Raw genomic sequence first — 18,303 nt, forward strand, 5'->3', positions numbered from 1 at the left:
TGACACATCTGCATTTACCTGAAATGTCTTGGCAATGCATTAATATTCAAACACAGACTGAATATTCAAACTCTGACTTCAGGCTTTAGGCTCCATGACTTGGATAAAAAATTATGCCTTTTTAAAAATTTTATTCCAGCTTCTATTCCAGTCGTGACCACAAAATGGATCTTGGCTCACCGTCTGTTAGGATTCCACATGACAAGAGGGGTAATAATTAACTTTTTTTTGCATAAGAATAAATCTCAGGGCAGTAGGTTACATTTCTTTTTAAGTACCCTACCTCAGAAAGTTGGCGAATTCTCCTTCTTTTCCCTGGAGTGAACTTATGAATCTCATGTTGTTGCAACTTGTTCTAAGACTGATGCAAATTCGTTGGCTCCCCTCTCGGTTGTGTGAGAGACGTGCTCGTGATAAAGCACCATACAAATACATGAACTTGAACTTGAAAGGGATTGCTGAGGCCACATGTCCCTCCCTCCTGTGCTGACCTGGTAAAGTGCTGTGCTTTATGACTTTGTGGTGCACAATGGCAGAAGCACAATAAGACACATGGCCTCATGGCTGCAGTGTCATGTTGTGCGAATGAGGAGACAAAGCTGAGGTCAAGGAAGGAGCACGTAACCTGTCGTGACTTAAACCACAAATTTACGACCTGCTGTAAGAAAACAATCTATGTTTGTCTAGTCTTCCATACTCTGTCTCCATCAGTGATGACTGCTATCACTGCACTGGCTCCACACCAATCAACACTCACTGACATCTGAGCACTCATCTGTGCTGCAGCCTGTAGTGGCCCGATCTCTTTCTTATTCTCTTGCTCTCCTCTTCTTTTCCTCCCTCTTGTCCTGTTTTCTCTATCCAAATTTAGCCCCGACCATGAGATGGGCCTAGAATAGGAGCTCAGGCCCCCACACTGAGCCTCTTAAAGACCACAGCTGGAGCTGGCTCAAAGCGAGACAGAGGGAGAGGGAGGGCCGGATGACGAGTGTTATCGCCACCATCACCTGCTCCCTGTAAAGCAATTTGTTATAGAGTTGTCACTGTAAAATCCATAGCTTGTCCTAGGGTAAAGAAAGACAGGGTCACATGTAATGAGGATCCGAGCGTCGCTCCAAATGCAGATATGACATAACTGAAGGACAAACAGCTGGGCTATGTGTGTGATAGAGAATAAGAGGGGAAAGGACACAGATTTGAGGCATAAGCATTTTATCTATATTGTTAAGTATAAAAGGTTAAAAAAAAAAAAAATTATATATATATATATATATATATATATATATATATATATATATATATATATATATAAAATAAAGATACAAAAGTAAAAGTTTCCTGATGGTGATATAATTTGGAAAATCCTGCTGAACTCATAGATGACAAGCACACACACAGACACACACACACACACACTTGGCTGCCTGTGCTGTGGCATTTCTTGGCAGCTGCATTGTTATTGACCTTTACTTAGGTCCCTAACTAACACCCCTGGATTTGCACTGATTAAAATGACCTCACACTCTCTTATGCACATGTCTACCTGCTAGACAAACCCAGCGCCAAGTGACTCACTCAAGTCGCAGGGATACGAGCCAGAAATGCCCTTGAGGTGGGTCAGATGTTTCCACACGGGCTCGATGAGACAAACCTGTTTCTGGATCGGGACTGTTGATATGAGCTGAACTACAAACATGCACTCCTGCAGCATTACAGGGGAGGTTCAAGTTCTTGGAGCTGGGAGCAAGATGTTAACTCTCCCACCGTGAGTCACTGGGCATAAAGGCAACTTTTCAAAAAACATATTAATCATTTTCCAATAAGAAAACGTCTGCATTGGGCTCCAAACTAAACCGCAACAGAGCAATGTCAAAAGTTAAACACTGAGCAAGTATAAGAGACTACGTCTATACAGCTCACCTGAGTGACAGACAAAGGTGTTTTCTCCACACTTACTAGAGGGAATGTTAAGTTGTTTGGCCTTTGTATCAAACTATTTGCTTTGACTGCATCTTAACTGCTAAGCTTGAAACAGACTCTGCCACCTTCTCATGCCTCATCCCAGACGTCTTGAACGCTGATTTTCCTTCTCCAGGACACTCTCCCTCACCCCTCCTCTCTTCTACCTCTGTGAGAATAGTGGCCCCACCTGTTTTGGTGGAACCTGGGAGTCGCTTGAAATCTTTCCAGATTCATTTTATTTTATTTATTTTTTTAATATTAGAAATATATTTCCCTAATATTGCTGTTTTGCTTCTCCAATGTTATTTCCAGCTTCTTTGCAGAAATGACATTTACTGTTTGACTGACCGTCCTGGAGGAGGGCTCTCCCCTTTGTTGCTCTTCCTGAGGTTTTATTTTATTTTTTTTTTTTTCCCGCAGTGTAAAGGTTTTCTTGGCAGGTTTTTCTTGTCTAAGGTGGAGGTCTAAGCATAGCTTGTGAAGCCTTCAGGCAAATTTGTGATTTGGGATTTTGGGCAACATAAATAAACCTGACTGTTTAGATGACTTGATGAAACTGCTCTTCAGGAAACACGTTTCACTTTAAGTTGAGTTATTTTTTAACTGAAATCAGTGCATTTTTACAATGGTTAAACTACTGCTGAATGGGCTCCTCAAGCCTGAAATTATATCAGTTAAAAATCAAGTGTTATGAAAGTTTAATGCGAGAATGTGAGATAAAGAGCCAAGATTTTTTATTTGTTTAGTTCTGCAAGGGTACTGGACTGAGACCAATCACAATGGAGCAGCAGACGTATGAAACAATGTCTAAAATGCCCCCTGGCAAGGATTACCCATCTCTATGGAGACACTAAGTTCCTGTTTAATGATGCAAGCTTGACCACTCATAGCTGGAGGTTCCCGAGCAAAACTTTCTCCTCTGCACCGAAAACACAAACAGACAACAGCGATGACCTGTCTGCCACCAGTGTTTGGTCTAATAATGTTGATAAATGAAGAACATCATCGTGCAAAGTGTTTTCATTCATATTAAAATAAATGAGTAAATGAAGATGGTGGCCACAGGAGGCTTTTCGGTTCAGTTGCGTAACACAGCCCTACATTGTTTTGAACTCTGTGGTTTTAAAGTTTATGTTATGAAAAATAGATTTTAGCACAGAAATTACCCAAATGTAGTTTGGAAATTTTATAACTACATACTCATAAATAATAATAAGCTGAACTGTACAAATGCCAAGTTACAACAAAGGCAACAAGTCCATAGGAAACATTATTGCTATTAGAAATACTACAGACAATATATTACTGCAACTGACAACTATTTTCATTCTTGATTAATCTGCTGATTACTTTTTTGATAACTACATTAACTAACTTGTCAATAAAACACCAGAAAGTGGTGGAAAATGCTGTTCTGGTTCCTCAGAGGCAAAGGTGACATCTTCAAACGTCTTGTTTTTTTCTGACCAATAGTCCAAAATCCAAAGATGACCATCGCCTGTGACACAGAAGAGCGTCAAATCCCCATATTTTAGTGTTTAACATTCCTTCACAATGTAATGACGAAAACATGACAAAACAAGTGAGTGATTATCAAAATAGTTGCTGATTAATTCTCTGTTAATAGACCAATCAAGCCGTACAATAACTGAGCGCTGGCACAAACTCTTCTTATTATCTCCATATATTATAGGCAATTACTCTGATTATGAAAGGAGTATTATTGGGTTGTGTTGCTCTGAAGTGGTAAAACGGTGAAAGCGTTGATTTGAAACGGGCAGGGATTACTTTCCATCAAACTAAATATACACAGCTCCTGTCCTGCTGTCTGTGGCTCCACATACCGCTGTTTATAATTTTCTGACAAAGGGGGACGTGGGGGTAGGGTCACGGACAGCTGACGCACAGGAGCGCAGCGCTGCGTGCTTCGGGGCGCATCTTTATTCCGGCTTCAGGAGGAAAGGTGCGCACAGTGTCTGACCCATCCTCTGATATACTTCGTCCGCTCGACTTATCTCACTTTAGCGACTTTTGCCACTTTCGCTTCTGTCTTATTTTTTTTTTTTGTAGATTTCAACTTCCCGCAGCGTCGGTGACTTTAAACCCGGTGCGCAACAGCTGAGGAGAAAAGGTGAATGTAATGCTCTCACAAGGCTTTAAAAACATCTGAGGCGGAGGATTCATCCAGCTCACTCTTCAAATACAATCTCCGACGAAAGTGAAGATAATGGATCTACGGAGAGAAACTCTGCACGGCGGTATCAGACTAACAGATAACTGATGGAGTTTAAGACCGCGTCTCCTCCATGGGAAGCTTTTTTCGTTCCCCAGTGATGGACGCAAGACTGTCATCAAGGACTTTCACACCTGATTGTGCCGCCTTCGCCAATACATGAAAGGCAGAAACATGTTTTGTCTGATGAGATCTGGAGGCGGATCAGACAGCAGCAGGGCTATGGGGATCAGAAATGGGACAAAAATACATCATCACTCCAAACCCATCTCTAAGATATACTTCATTTTTATTCTGCTGCTGCTCATTTTCACACCAAGAGTGGATTCATCGTGGTGGTGAGTGAGATCTTCATGTTTCAGTCTGTTTTAATTTCAACCATAAACATATGTAAAGTAAAACTAACATGTCAGGCTTTAGATGCAAAACTTTTGATGCACACATGACACAAAACCTGAATTTTACTGAGAAGTAATAATGTAATAATTTACTTCTGTGTCATGTACTTAAACGTCTCTATTATTTAAAGCAATTTCTCACCTTTTTTTTGTGCTATACTTTAACACAATAAATTTAATTGGAATCATTTCCAGATATAAAGATGGAAAAATATCTGACCAAAAAGGCACAATTTACTTAAAGCCATTGTGTTGCACTTCTTCAGCAATCTAAAATACCCACTTTGCCACAGTTCATGTCTATGCTTATGAAATGTCTTTTCATCTCCATCTTCATCTCACTGTGCCTCTGCACTGGAATTTTCTAAATGTGTGCTGACATTATGTTTTTGTTTTTTTTACACATCAATTCAAAGTGAGATATTCAGCACAGCAGTGTGTCATGTGCTTATGAAGATTAATGGTGTTGGGGGGGGGGGTCTCCCCTATCCATCCATCCTACCCAGAGTAAGTGGCAGGTGCAGGCGCTGGTGCATGAATAAATGCCCCTTGATGATTTCTCTTGAGGTTTAAAATGCCCAGAGGGTTTAAAAAAAAAAAAAAAAACTTTCAGGAGGGACAGTTAGCACCCCTCCTCACCTACCCCCGTGAAATAATTGCTCACCTGTGTCAGGTCCCACTTAACAATGTATTTGATGTGCACTTTATATTTAACCGTAGTGAAGCACTTCTAGTTCTGCATGAGATTCACGGCAAAAATTCAATTAGCCTCTGTTTTACAGATGGGTTTAGATCAAAAACACGTCCTTTGTAAATAATGTTATGAATATTAATTTCCCAAGAGAGCCAAAAGCATTGTCTTATCCTAATCGCCATTGTGTAATCCCTTTGCTCCCTCATGGAAAAACATTATGAATAAAATGTGATTAAATCACTGAGAAATTCCAGAGAAGGAGAATAAGCCACAGAGCAGGAGAGGCTTGGAAGCTTTGTGTCCAGATGATTAATACTTATTTAACCCTGGTTTGCATTGTTAGGGCCTATTTTTAAACATTGCAATAATTTAGATGAGCGCCATGTGTCTTGCTGCACAGGACCCCCTTCTCTCTCTCTCTCCCTGTCTCTCTCTCTCTCTCTCTCTCTGTGTGTGTCCTCTTGGAGACAGTCAGGGGTCTTTTGGCACAGCTGGTATGTACAACACACAATAAACACAAGTAGTGCTTCTGCTTTACTGCTCAGGCAGATAGTCGCAGTTAGAACGGGACTGGGACGGCCATAACAGGAGTGGAAACTGCCTGCTACGTCTGTTTCTGTCTCAGTGGCCAGGCGACACAAATGTGGCTGCGATTAGGGACCATAATGATATCCGGATGGAGAGTGGAGCGTGCAGGCTTAGACAGGGAGGAGGTGGGGGGGGGGGGGGGGGGTCTGCGCCATCATATAGTTGATCTGTTAGGCTGTGAAGCCTGAACGCCTGGGTTTGAGCGGTCACTTGTACTGTAGATGACTGTCATCATGTCCTGCTGATAAGAGGCCCCCCAGTGTCACAATACCACCAGCATGTGATCCGTCCTTTTAAGAGTTGCTACAAAGTCAGGGATTATGTCTGAATAGAGCAGGAAGCAAAGGGCCTATCACAGGGAAAGAGGTGCTTTTCACTGAACGTGAGGAATTTAATAATCTCTTCAACATCCTGAATGTCCAAGTCTCAAGTAGAAGAGGGATATGGATGTGAGGAAAAATGAGCAACAGCCAGTAATCTAGACTAAAAGGAAAATTCAAGCACTTTGGGAAATGCTTACTTCCTTATAATATATCTATTGTTTAAGAATAAGCATATGCATATCTTGAGTGTTAGATAAGAAGATTAATACCATTCTCATGTCTGTACTCTAAATATTAAGCTACCACCAGCAGCCAGCTCATTTAGCTTAGCACAAAGACTGGAAACTGAGGGAAACACCAGCCTGACCCTGTTCAAAAACAGCAAAATTCACCTACCAGCACCTTTAGTTCACTAATTAGCATGTTGTTTGTTTAATCCACACACTGGTTGCTGATCAAATGGCATCCTGACTTTCAGCCCATAGAATTCATCAAACTCAAACATGCTGAATCCTAACATGATCCATAAAACACCCACGTCTTTAAGACTCCACGTCCTCAGTTTTAACCATGGACTTTCTGTGATAAATTCTTGAATGCTGTTGACGTCGTATCATTCAGACCAGAATTACGAACAGCTGAGTTGGAAAACCACTTCACATCAACCTCAGACTTGTAATTTTGAGTCAGAGGTTTCTGGATAATTGTGTAGATAATGGATGGATGGATAACGGGAAAAGAACTAGAGAAGAGTCAACAAATCAGTGGCAAGATGTCAGCAGAGCCAGTAATGCCGAGAGTTAAGCCTTAGTAAAACTGAATGTAAACACTAATACAAGAGACGATTTGGCTGCGTGTGGCTTGACTTGTATTTGAACCACTATGAATAAGAAACATAACAAAGTGGCTGCTTTAGGCTAATCATCAGTGTGACTACATAGTTAGTAGAGGGGGTAACTATTGTGGAGTTAACGCTCCCATGCTGATATTATGGAAGGTTTACCCATTGTTTCTATTCTATTCTATGTGAATGCCACATAAGACCAAGCTGAGATAACCCTGATGACATCATTACAGCGCCATCAAGGGTTATTTCCTCAGACCTGAGGACCTGACTGACTTGGTGTAAAGAAATTGGTGAAGTGCCTCTTCAAGTCATCATTATCAACACTGTGTCTGTTGTGTTTGTGTTTGCAGGTACATCGGAGCGCTGGGTGCTCGGGTGATCTGCGACAACATTCCCGGCCTGGTGAACAAGCAGCGGCAGCTCTGCCAGCGACACCCGGACCTGATGCAGTCCATCGGAGAGGGAGCCAAAGAGTGGATCAAAGAGTGCCAGCACCAGTTCAGACACCACCGCTGGAACTGCAGCACGCTGGACCGGGACCACACTGTGTTTGGCAGGGTGATGCTGCGAAGTGAGTCCGCACATGTGCGACTGGTGTTTCCATCTGTGTGGTTCCTTAGTATGTGCGTGACAGTGGTTGTTTATGCCAGCTACACTTGAGTTCATCGTTCTCGTAAATGTCTCCGCTCACACCAGATAAGCACAGAATGAATAGGTGTCTTTTTAAATTAACTTTTTCCTAGAATACAAACAGAAAGAGAAAGTGCTGCGTTTTTTCTTTTTTTTGTTTTTTTTTTAAACCTTCTCAGGAATGAGGGAAGATTGGGAAAGTGGATGTTCTCCGAAAACAAGTAGCAGATCGAGAGATCCACACTGGTGATGTATAAACAGTAATAGGAGATGTAAATATTTGGGTAGATGTTTCTGGCAGCCAGACAAAGCTTTACTCCCTGACATATCGCCTGTGTTCTGCTTCATTGCGTGAGCAGGAATGAGGACAGGAGGTGGGTGGGAAAGCCAGACCAAATAACCCCCAAAATCTCCTCTTGTCTGAAATGAAAACACAGCCCAGTGACTGAGAAAGCTGCCATCTGTGCAAATTAAAAGGTGAAAGGAGAGTCGACAGGACTGTGATGTTATAGCTGATATGCTGTTACCTCTGTCTGGACCATCCACCATAAATGGACTGATTTCTGTGCTCCTGCTGTCTGGAATATGCTTGCGAATGGCTGCTTTACTGAGCAGTAACACAGTGAACTTGGGCACGAAAAGAACAGCTTGAATCTTACCAAAAATAGTAACAATACCAGTTGCGTTGCTGTCGTACATCAAATAAAAGCTGAAGTAAAATGAACTTCTTTTTCCGCCTGTTATAGCATGTTATCTGATATAATTGCAACACTTCTTCATGTCTGTGCACCCAGGCAGCCGAGAGGCAGCGTTTGTATACGCCATCTCCTCAGCAGGAGTGGTGTATGCCATCACGAGGGCCTGCAGTCAGGGGGAGCTTAAGATCTGCAACTGTGACATCCACAAGCGCGGGCAAGCAAGCGACGACAGGGGCAATTTTGACTGGGGCGGATGCAGCGACAACATCAACTACGGCATTAAGTTTGCCAAGGCCTTCGTAGATGCTCGGGAGAGGATGGTGAAAGATGCCCGTGCACTGATGAACCTGCACAACAACCGCTGTGGTCGGATGGTGAGCAGGAGCTTTAATGTTAACACCTGAACTTAAGCACCACTCTGTGTTGCAATTTTCTAAAAAATTGCTCACTGACAAGTATTTTCTGAATTAGTCATTTGTTCATCAGAAAACAATGAGCTCACCAGAATTTCTCAAAAATGTATTTAAATGTCTTGTTAAATGTTTTGTCAGTCCAAAAATCAAAGATACTCCACCTGTGGTAAAATTTGATTAGACCTGATTTGGAAAAGCACTCTACCTGGAGCTCAGCCAGAGTGACCATCAGGTTCTTGGTCACCTCTCTTACCAAGGCCTGGCAGCCAGCTCTACGTAGACTCCTGGTTGTTCCAAACTTCTGTTTCAGAGTGAAGGAGGCCACTGCACTCCGGGGAACCTTCAGTGCAGAAGATTTTTTTGTAGTCTTCAAATCTGAGCCTCAATACAATCCTGTCTCTGAGCTTTGCAGGCAGCTCCTTTTACCTCATGGCTTGGTTTTTGCTCTATTATGCAAATTCAGCTGTGAGACCTTATACAGACAGGTGTCTTTCCAAATCAGGTCCAATCGACTGTTTTTAGCAGAGGTGGACTCGAATCAAAATGTAGAAACATCTCAAAGATGATCAAGATGAATGGGAGGTACCTGAGCTAAAATTCAGGTGACATAGGAAAGCGTCTCAATACTTAAGTCAGTGTTACATTTCAGTTTTTGCTTTTTAATAATGTCTTTACTGTGTCATTGTGAGGTATTGAGTGTAGACTGATGAGGGGAACTATTTTCAATGTTTGCATAAAGCTGCAGCTTAACAAAATGTGAAAAAATTAAAGGGGTTTGAACGCTTTCCAAATGCACTGTAGCTGACAACTGTGTTAGCCGAGCTGATCACACCTACATCATGCCACGGGCAACATCATAGGCTTAACACCCTGTCACCTTTGACCTCTGCTCCAGGCAGTGAAGCGCTTTATGAAGCTGGAGTGCAAGTGTCACGGGGTTAGTGGCTCCTGTTCTCTGAGAACCTGCTGGCTGGCTATGTCTGACTTCAGGCGAACTGGTGACTACCTCCGCAAGAAGTACAACACAGCCATCGAGGTGACCATGAACCAGGACGGGACGGGTTTCATGGTGGCTGACGGGGACTTCAAGGGAAGCACCAAGAATGAGTTAGTGTACGTCGAGAACTCACCAGATTACTGTCTCATGGACCGTGCAGCAGGTGAGTGAATGAAGGAAGAGGAATTAGGTTTGCAGAAAATTCAGAGGCTGCTTGAAAAGTGTAATGACACTGTAGGAGCACGTAAAAAAAGAGATGAGATTAAAAAAAGAAAAAGGAAAAAACATGAGTGGCTTTAACTGCCTGATGATTTAAGTAAACTATTTAGACCTCTTTTTTTTCACTTTTCAATCAAAACTATCTCAAAGGGTCAGCTCACCCAAATCTCATCGACTAAAAAAAAAAAAATGTTTTCCTATGCACCCTTTCAATATGTACCCATACTATACTTGAGATATTTGAGCTTTATACATATTGGCAAATGTTTTGTCATTTGGCTACATAACCCGAACAAACAACTAAATAGACTTGTCATTGTTCCCTGGTGGACCAACTGTGTAATGATTCCATTCCTCTGAATCACTTTTTGTTGTTCCGCAATTTCTTGTTTCTTGTCACCAATGATTTATTGCTCTACTTTTGAGTTACTACCATAGGTAATCAGTGTTTGGTTGTGACACTTTGAGCATGGAAATCTAACCAACTTGAAATCACGTTACAGACTTTATGAGCATATTAAAAAATATTTTTATTGTATGTGGAATATTTTCTAAGACATATGCATTTAATGCTAATTTTACATCAGCAAAACATCATCAGTCTACGTTTTGAGATTCACTTAAGTACTTTTGAGCTTGTGTTAGATCATTTCAGATTTTTTCAAATAACAATCACTACACCAACTTTCTAATTTTGATTTAAAAGTTTATTGTTATGAGATAAGACAAACAGACGGTTGGCCTCATGTCAGTTTTAACAAAATCTATGAGAATCAGAGACTTGTCCAGTGAAGGCTTGCATTCCTTCACAGCTTAAAGTTCAATGATTTGACCTTTAACATCTCCTTTAATTCCTAGTGTTTCCTTTGCCTTGTTAAGCTCTGTCTCTCTCCTCCAATCCAGTCTCTTCAATAGAGCGTGAAGGCGCTCACTAACTCACCGTTAATAGGTTAGGTAAGATATCATAGTGCGGGAGACATGATGGTACTACCTTAAACAGATCCTCCCACACCTCCCTGCTGTTAGCTTGGTTGCAGGTTGACTGCTGAGGGGTAATAAAGGTTGTGTTCCCTGAAAGGAAATGCAGTCCTTCCTTGTTAAAAGGTGATCTTAAAAGAAGCTTATGACCCTCCTCACTACTAATCTCCATTGTATAAAAATTCACAGCCTAAGGATACATGCAGGCTTATTTTTCAAATCCCTCCTTTGGTCAGTATTAAGCTCCACTCCCTAGAGCCTGAGGGGAATATCTCCTCTTATCCTTTTCTCCTTACTCCAGGGATGCTCTGTTATTAGACGTGGCATCTGATCTTAGGCTTAGATTTTTACACCTGAGTACATGGACACCTTTGTGTTTGGTGTCTGAGACTATTCTGTCAGCGTGTCTGGAAGCCCAAACCCTGCCGAGAGTGTGGGAAAACTGATCTTTCACTTTGGAGAAACGGTTTCAGTTTTCAGCATCAAATTCTCCACTGGTGTTCAGTGGTGGTCGGCTGCCAACATTTGCTGCTCAGGACAGCTATGTCATCACTGGAGGCTTTCCAAAATGTAATTAAGTTGAGCCGATATGTGACTAGGACAACCAGTTGGTCGCCACCTGCACTGATCTACTTATTCCTTTAAAGCTGCACTAATATATTTTCATGTTAAAAAATACATCAGATATCCATGTGTAATGTGAAAGGGGTCAAAGCCAGAGAATTATCACTAAACTCTGCAAACCCCACTCAGAGTGTTGTAGCGTCTTTCGACTCATTGTTTTGGTTTTATGACCCTGAAAACTCAGCTCTCCTAAGCCCCATGTCCAGCAGCAGAAAGCAGCAGTTTTCTTTAAGAAAGCTCTGATAAACCTCCCACATGCAACCTGCCCAACACCAAACAGCAGACAAAGTTAGTAACCAGATTAGTAACTGAACAGAGTGGAGGACTTAGTATCTGAAGAGCCACATATTTTCCACATATTCCCTTCAAAAGCAGGGTGAATGTTGGACACGTGAAATTTGATGAAGAACTCAGTAAGTGTCACTATTATATCCAGCCAGTTGATACTTGAGCCTGTAACATTTAATTTCTGACGTGGGCACTAGATGAAAAGTTGTTTCCTTGTAACATAATTAATAAAAATTACCATATCACATCCTGTATGTATCTAGTGAAAGTTTGGGTAAGTTGTTTTGGTCAAGGTAAGGACAAGGTTGGAGTCACAGTTCATCTTATTCATTGTAAACATTTATTAACAAGAAAAAAAAAAACTGAACCCACATAACAGACATTGTTTTTCCTACAAATAAGCATCAATTTCAAATCATCCAATTTACTCTTTTCGTCTCTTTACAGGCTCCCTGGGCACAGCGGGCAGAGTGTGCAACAAGTCGTCGAGAGGCACAGATGGCTGTGAGGTCATGTGCTGTGGACGGGGCTACGACACCATGCGAGTCAAACGTGTCACCAAGTGCGAGTGCAAATTCAAGTGGTGCTGCACTGTGGAGTGCAAAGACTGTGAGGACGTGGTGGACGTTCACACCTGCAAGCCCCACAAGCGACCTGACTGGCTGGACATAACCTAATGAGCAGACCTGACCAATCACATCCACCACTGACTCGTTAAACTCTGCGCTAATGACTGCATTTTATTATGAGATATGATCTCTTAACTGTAATACCTCTGGCTTTCGATCCTTTGACGCTTCCTGAAGCAGAGACTTCACAGACTGTTATTGGATGATGCTAAACTGGAAATTAGGCCCAGTTACTGACTGTGTGTTGCTTTACTAAGTGTTTATAAGAACAATTTGTTGAGCTTTTTTTTAAAAAAAAAACAAACTTGGAATCTTTGATATGAAATGGCTGAATATTATATTATCCTGTTGTAAATGCACCCTTGGTTGAGGCAGAGATATGCGGAAATGTCTGCTTGTTTTACAGCATGTTGAGACTGTGTGAGCAGATGACTCAGCTCAAATTGAAGATCATAATAACAGAAATATTTAGCCTGAAGACAGAGAGAGAGAAAGAAAGATGGAGATGGAGGTATCTTTGAGATGTTGTACAAGCACTGACATTGTATCATTGAAATGACAGGGGGCCATTGTATGGTACTACGACACATCATTTAAAATGCAAAAGACTGTTCGCTTCTAATTAATGCAACTCTTCATAATCTAACAAAAATGTCTTTCTTGATTAAGGCCAGATAATCACACTGTGAAACCAAAGGAACCGGAGGCTGGAGAACAAGCAAGTACTTTGAGTTCAAGTGGCAGCGTGCTGTACTTCGCTGCAGAGCTGGATTGTGGAAGGTTCTTGGGAGAAAAAGGACACGCTAAAAAGAAAAATGAATATTCATATAGACTGTGGACTGTTTGTCTGAAAAGAGTCACTGTGTTCGCATAGTGTTCTGTATATTTGAATGTCTGTGACTGGTTTAACACATTCTGGTTTGTGTTGCCTTATGGAAAACTTTGTAATTTCTACCTCTGGTTCTTCGTCTTTTGTCCATTTCTACTGACACCATCATGCAGCTGTTCAGACAGACAACAGTACTGCATAAAAAACACAGCCCCCATAAGTCATTTCAGATAGGCCTTTGGGACAAAAAAAAAAAAAAAAAAGGTCAAACCCAGTTCAACATTTGCTGCGATGTCATCCGACAAGCACAGGCCAATCAAATACATGAAAGCATATTCGATGTAGATAACTTTGTGATGTGAATAACTCCGCGAAGTTGTAAATTCCTGCGCTGTAGTACAAACCGATTGGGCGTCTGATAAGCCTTGAAACGGTCTCAAAACAACCTTCTCAAATCCTATATATCGAAATGACACCGCCCCACCAACGCAACCACTTTTTTTTATAGCAGGGCTGTTTTTGATCTGAACACTCTGTTAGTTATCATCATTAATTATTGGGTCACAAAACATTCGTAGGCTGACACATTTTCATACAACTGGTGTCGGCAGCAAGACGTGAAAGCTGACGATTCTAAATACTGTGGACAGGAAGATATTAAAACACAATGTTTCTGATTATTAGAGCTCTTTGAGGTCCTGTGGCCATTTTCAAATCTGTCATTACACTCTTGTATCTTAAGGTTGTATGCGCAGCTTGGTCTTGGTTTCTTCTATCATCATATTGTGACAGAGCACTTTTACAATACAATCTTATGCAACTGTGCTTTCAGTCCTTTGTGCACATATTCACTGGCTGTGACTGGTTTGTGAGAAGTGAAGTATTTCATGAAACCGGGCCAAGACGTTGCAAAAAGAGCAGTGAAGTAGCTACGGACCCTGAATTTGACTTTTCAGCATCTGGTAATGCAGCCAGACATCATGTTAGGCCATTGGAGACACAACCCGCAGAGGGGGTTTATAGATCTAAATGAATCTGACAACAAGCTGTGGATGCTGAGAGTCAACAAATTGTTTCAAGTCCACGTAATGAGGAGGAGAGCCAAAGTAAAGTGCTTTGAACAAGGCCAAATAACACGCCATGTCAAACGTTCACAAGTCAAAAGTTAATTGCAAACAAAAGAGCCTGTTTTGAATGTAAATGAAGAGTATGTTGGCTGTGTTTTTCTTACAGATTAGGAAGGTGAGAGCTGTTCACACACCATGGGGGCCGACCTGGGCCTGTGGTGCTCCAGCCTTCAAAAATTCATATTTCTTTTCCCTAGTTCCTCTGAGAGTAATGAAGCACAACACCGACGCTTTCAGTGTGAAATTTAATCTTAAATGCTAAAACCACATTGAAAACCACTGGGCCTGCACTGATCTGCGCTGTGGATGTGGACTGGTGGAGGGTGACGGTCATATTTACATGAAATCAGACGTGGGATTAAAAGATTTTAATTTTCAGATGTACTCTAGTTACATTTGAGCCAACAAAAAAATATTTGTATCCGTTATGGACACCATCCTTTTTTTGACGTCCAAGTCTTCCTATAGGTTGGTCAGCGTTTGGTACAACAGTGTCCTGGTGTGTGTTACTGTCTAGGGAGGTATTTTCACCTTGGAAATGTAGGTCCTAAAATACCTTACTGGTTCTATATTAAACCTTGTTGATCCACCCTCTGTCACTTTCATTAGAGGTCTTCTGTTCTCCTCCAGCTTATATGGTCTCCTATGCTTTAGCCCTGATTCAGTTATGGCATGAGGAGGATAAAGATAATACAACCAATCAGGTTAGTGTTTTAAAGTTCAGCCAATTTACTGTCGTTCAGTTCCATAGTATATTTCCCAGAAACGTGACTGCACTGGCAGATGGTAAGCTTAGATAGCAACAAGGAATATGCCACAAAAATTTCTACAAAGTTGAATTACTGTGGGAGTTTTTACATTACTGGGTAACAGAATGACGTGCTGTACACACAGGGTTCATTAATAATACTTTGCTGATATGCAAATCTGTCATAGTAGCCATGCTGTTTTGTCCCCCACAACGTGTGATCCAGTTGAAGTCTGTAAAAATAACAAGCGACATCGCAGGCATTCTCTGCTATCATAGTGTTATTAAATGGGCATCTCCATTTAACAACATTTCAGAGCTAAAATTGGCTCAGGGGGAGAAGACTCTCGGTGTGGTCCACATGGATGTTTCACATTCAGGGAAACCAGATGAGAGAAATGTTGTAATCCATGCTTACACATTGTAATGAGTCAAAAACAATTCAGTCGGTCAATTTCACACTAAATATGTTTGGTTTTCTCCTTGAACTTGTCTGACTGGTCCTCCAGTCCCACACACTGTGCTCCATCAAATCATATGATTAATATCGATGATGTACAACAGTATGGGAAGTATGTTGATATGTATACATTGTGGAATTGTTGCTCTCAAGACTTTTCTTAAGAAAAGTGTTGAAAATCTCTGGCAAAGTCTCCCAGTGGTTTCACAGTTTTTCTTGGAATAGAAGATGGCCCCTTTGACCCTATCAGCAGTAATTAAGAGCTTTGTGTGGACATGAAATTGGACTTGACTATAGCGCTATACTGTATTTATCGTCCTTGCCAAATGACATCATACCCATCTGTAACTGGAACAAAGTAAAATCCACATAAATCTCACATATAGTAGGTTTCTATAGCACTGACAAAGGAAAAGCCTCCCACAAACTGAAGATTATACAGTGTAAATCATCTGATTATAGTAGAACCAGAGAACAATAAATTGCAGGCATCTAGCTGACACTTACTTCCCCAGTGACTTAGAATAAATGAGCATATTTGGATTCACTGTCTTCCTCAAGGATACTTGTCACATGCAACAATTTATTTTGTGCTCAGAGACTGTACAAAAAGATATTTGGCATCTAGGTACTGACTTCATCGCTCTCCACAGACATAGAGCAGTGATCGGCGCAGCAGACATTGGGGAGAGATGATTAAAAACTTCCCCCTGAAAGCTACATTAGATGCACCAGCTGCTGTGTGGCTACTTCCCTGCAAGGCACCACAGGCCATGAAATGAATCTGAGATGAGGAAATCCACCAACAATCGAGCTAGTAATAATAACAAATATATTATTATTATTATTATTATTATTATTATATTAAACAAAGAAGATAATTATGAACCTATATATATTAAATTGACCAAAAAAAATGAATGGCTGGAGCTGAGAATGTCTTCTCATTAAATGTCATACACACCGATAAGCAGCACTCTTTTATAAAGCCCTGGGCAACAGGAGACAACAGGAAACCGCCACAGTTTCAAACAACAGCCAAAAAGTAGGCCCACAGTTTAATGAAATCAGCACTAGAGCAGAAATTAGCAGCAGGACACTGTCCACAAACCAGTCTGCCAGGAGCATCAGCAGCAGCATCAGGAAGCACACAAACATTAGCCAAACAAAGCCAACACATCCCAGGCCGCAAAGCACTTACCTTGGCAGGGTGAAGCAGTGTCAGTGGAGGATGAAACCTCTGAAGACAGGAGGACAGCTCTCGGTGGTTTGAGTCCCACATCATCAGCAGCAGCAGACAGACAGACAGAGCAGGATTATGAAGCTTTGCTGCTCAATAAAACTCTCCTGTCAGCACATTTGGGCTGTTGGCTTCTTCATGTCTTCATTAAAAGCTACATTAGCAGGCTGCGGTAGTGGTTGTAGCAGCAGAGTTTCTGAAGTGTTGCAAAAATTAGCAAATGTAGCAACAGGCTACATTAGCCAGCCGGGTGGGCGGGGCACTGCCGGTTTAAATACCCCGCCTTTTCGCAGAGGGTGCGTTAGATTTGTGCTTCAGCCAAATAATGTCACCCCACCATAAGTTGCATGAGCTTTTCTTTGATTTTCAATGGGCAGTAAATATATGGGAGAAAGAGAAAAGGATTAAATTAAAGTGGACAAAACCCAACATATCTTATATTACACATAATTAACATTTCTGAAAAGGCTCTGTCTTGGAGAGGACACACTGAAACAGATTCAAAGATAGACATAACACACCTTATCACATTAACAGTATTTGCATTAGTTGCTGTTCGTGTGACCTTCAGGGACACATTTGGCACAGATCCAAGGCTACAAGAGTTCATTTATGCTGGCGAGCTCACTGAGCTGGTAGCAGGGTATTAGCACATAAAAACTCTTATTTAGTGGGTCAGCTCTCAGGACTGCATCTTTCCACTGGAGATTTGAAGTGTTTCTGGAACAAAAGCCATCACCTGCCACCTTGGCAGCTTTCCCACACAAGCATATACCTCAAATTATCATTTTAGTTTTTTGGGTTTGTTTGTTTTTTTTTTTTTTTTTTTACTAACCAAGGGTTATGAATGTTGTAAATGTTTCATTTCATATCTTACCAATAAATGGTATGAGAAGATGAAATAAAACTTGGGATACATTATCTCCCTCGTTCAGATAGTTGTTGTCAAGTTTAGCCTCTTTTTTCTCCACTCTTCACTCTGACTTTGAAGCACTCTGCCCCGGAGGTCAGTGAGCATGTACAAGTTTCAACATGCTGCATGAAACCCGCTCTGACACTGAGAGCAAACACTTGAGCACCTGTCAACAGTACTCGACAGCGATTTTCATTACTACAGCTCGCCACTTAAGCACGAGAGTATGGAGTACGATTATGGCACCAGTGGTTCACTGGGAACACGCCGAGTAAACCATCTGCTGATGGTGGCAGAGTGGTATAATCATAATGATGGGCATGATAGCCCTCAGCTTTATATAGTGCAGGAGCAGCAGTAGCACGGACGCAGAGTAGCTTGTCCTTGAACAGGACATGGACTTTCTATGAATACATAAGTGATTTTAAAATATGAGGGGAAATGACATTACAAAGTACAGTATTT

The 18,303-nt window shown here is 41.4% G+C and overlaps 2 protein-coding genes across 2 annotated transcripts in view; one reads left to right on the forward strand and one right to left on the reverse strand.

The window, feature by feature from the left end:
* Positions 1 to 17,299, reverse strand: part of LOC139630527 (A-type voltage-gated potassium channel KCND3-like) — a 135,890-nt gene extending 118,591 nt beyond the window's left edge. The window contains exon 1 of the mRNA XM_071494074.1: positions 16,887 to 17,299. The gene's annotated coding sequence lies outside the window, so the exon portion shown is untranslated. The remainder of the gene's footprint in view (positions 1 to 16,886) is intronic.
* LOC139630529 (protein Wnt-2b-A-like) lies at positions 3,296 to 13,475 on the forward strand. Its single transcript, XM_071494075.1, has 5 exons — positions 3,296 to 4,533; positions 7,396 to 7,616; positions 8,470 to 8,747; positions 9,682 to 9,946; positions 12,340 to 13,475. The coding sequence occupies exons 1-5, from the start codon at positions 4,355 to 4,357 to the stop codon at positions 12,567 to 12,569; spliced, it is 1,173 nt and encodes a 390-aa protein (XP_071350176.1). The 5' UTR covers positions 3,296 to 4,354; the 3' UTR covers positions 12,570 to 13,475.
* Positions 17,300 to 18,303: the final 1,004 nt, after the last annotated feature.

The sequence above is a fragment of the Trachinotus anak genome, unplaced genomic scaffold (genome assembly GCF_046630095.1).
Source record: "Trachinotus anak isolate AG129_WGS33_773 ecotype Australia unplaced genomic scaffold, CSIRO_AGI_Tana_v1 ptg000013l, whole genome shotgun sequence".
NCBI lineage: Eukaryota > Metazoa > Chordata > Actinopteri > Carangiformes > Carangidae > Trachinotus > Trachinotus anak.

What these genes read in the sequence shown, in the direction of transcription:
- LOC139630529 (XM_071494075.1), top strand. Translation starts at nt 4,355, where the DNA reads ATGAAAGGCAGAAACATGTTTTGTCTGATGAGATCTGGAGGCGGATCA. An exon ending in AGAGTGGATTCATCGTGGTG is followed by an intron (nt 4,534 to 7,395) that starts GTGAGTGAGATC and finishes TTGTGTTTGCAG; the next exon opens with GTACATCGGAGCGCTGGGTG. An exon ending in TCTCATGGACCGTGCAGCAG is followed by an intron (nt 9,947 to 12,339) that starts GTGAGTGAATGA and finishes GTCTCTTTACAG; the next exon opens with GCTCCCTGGGCACAGCGGGC.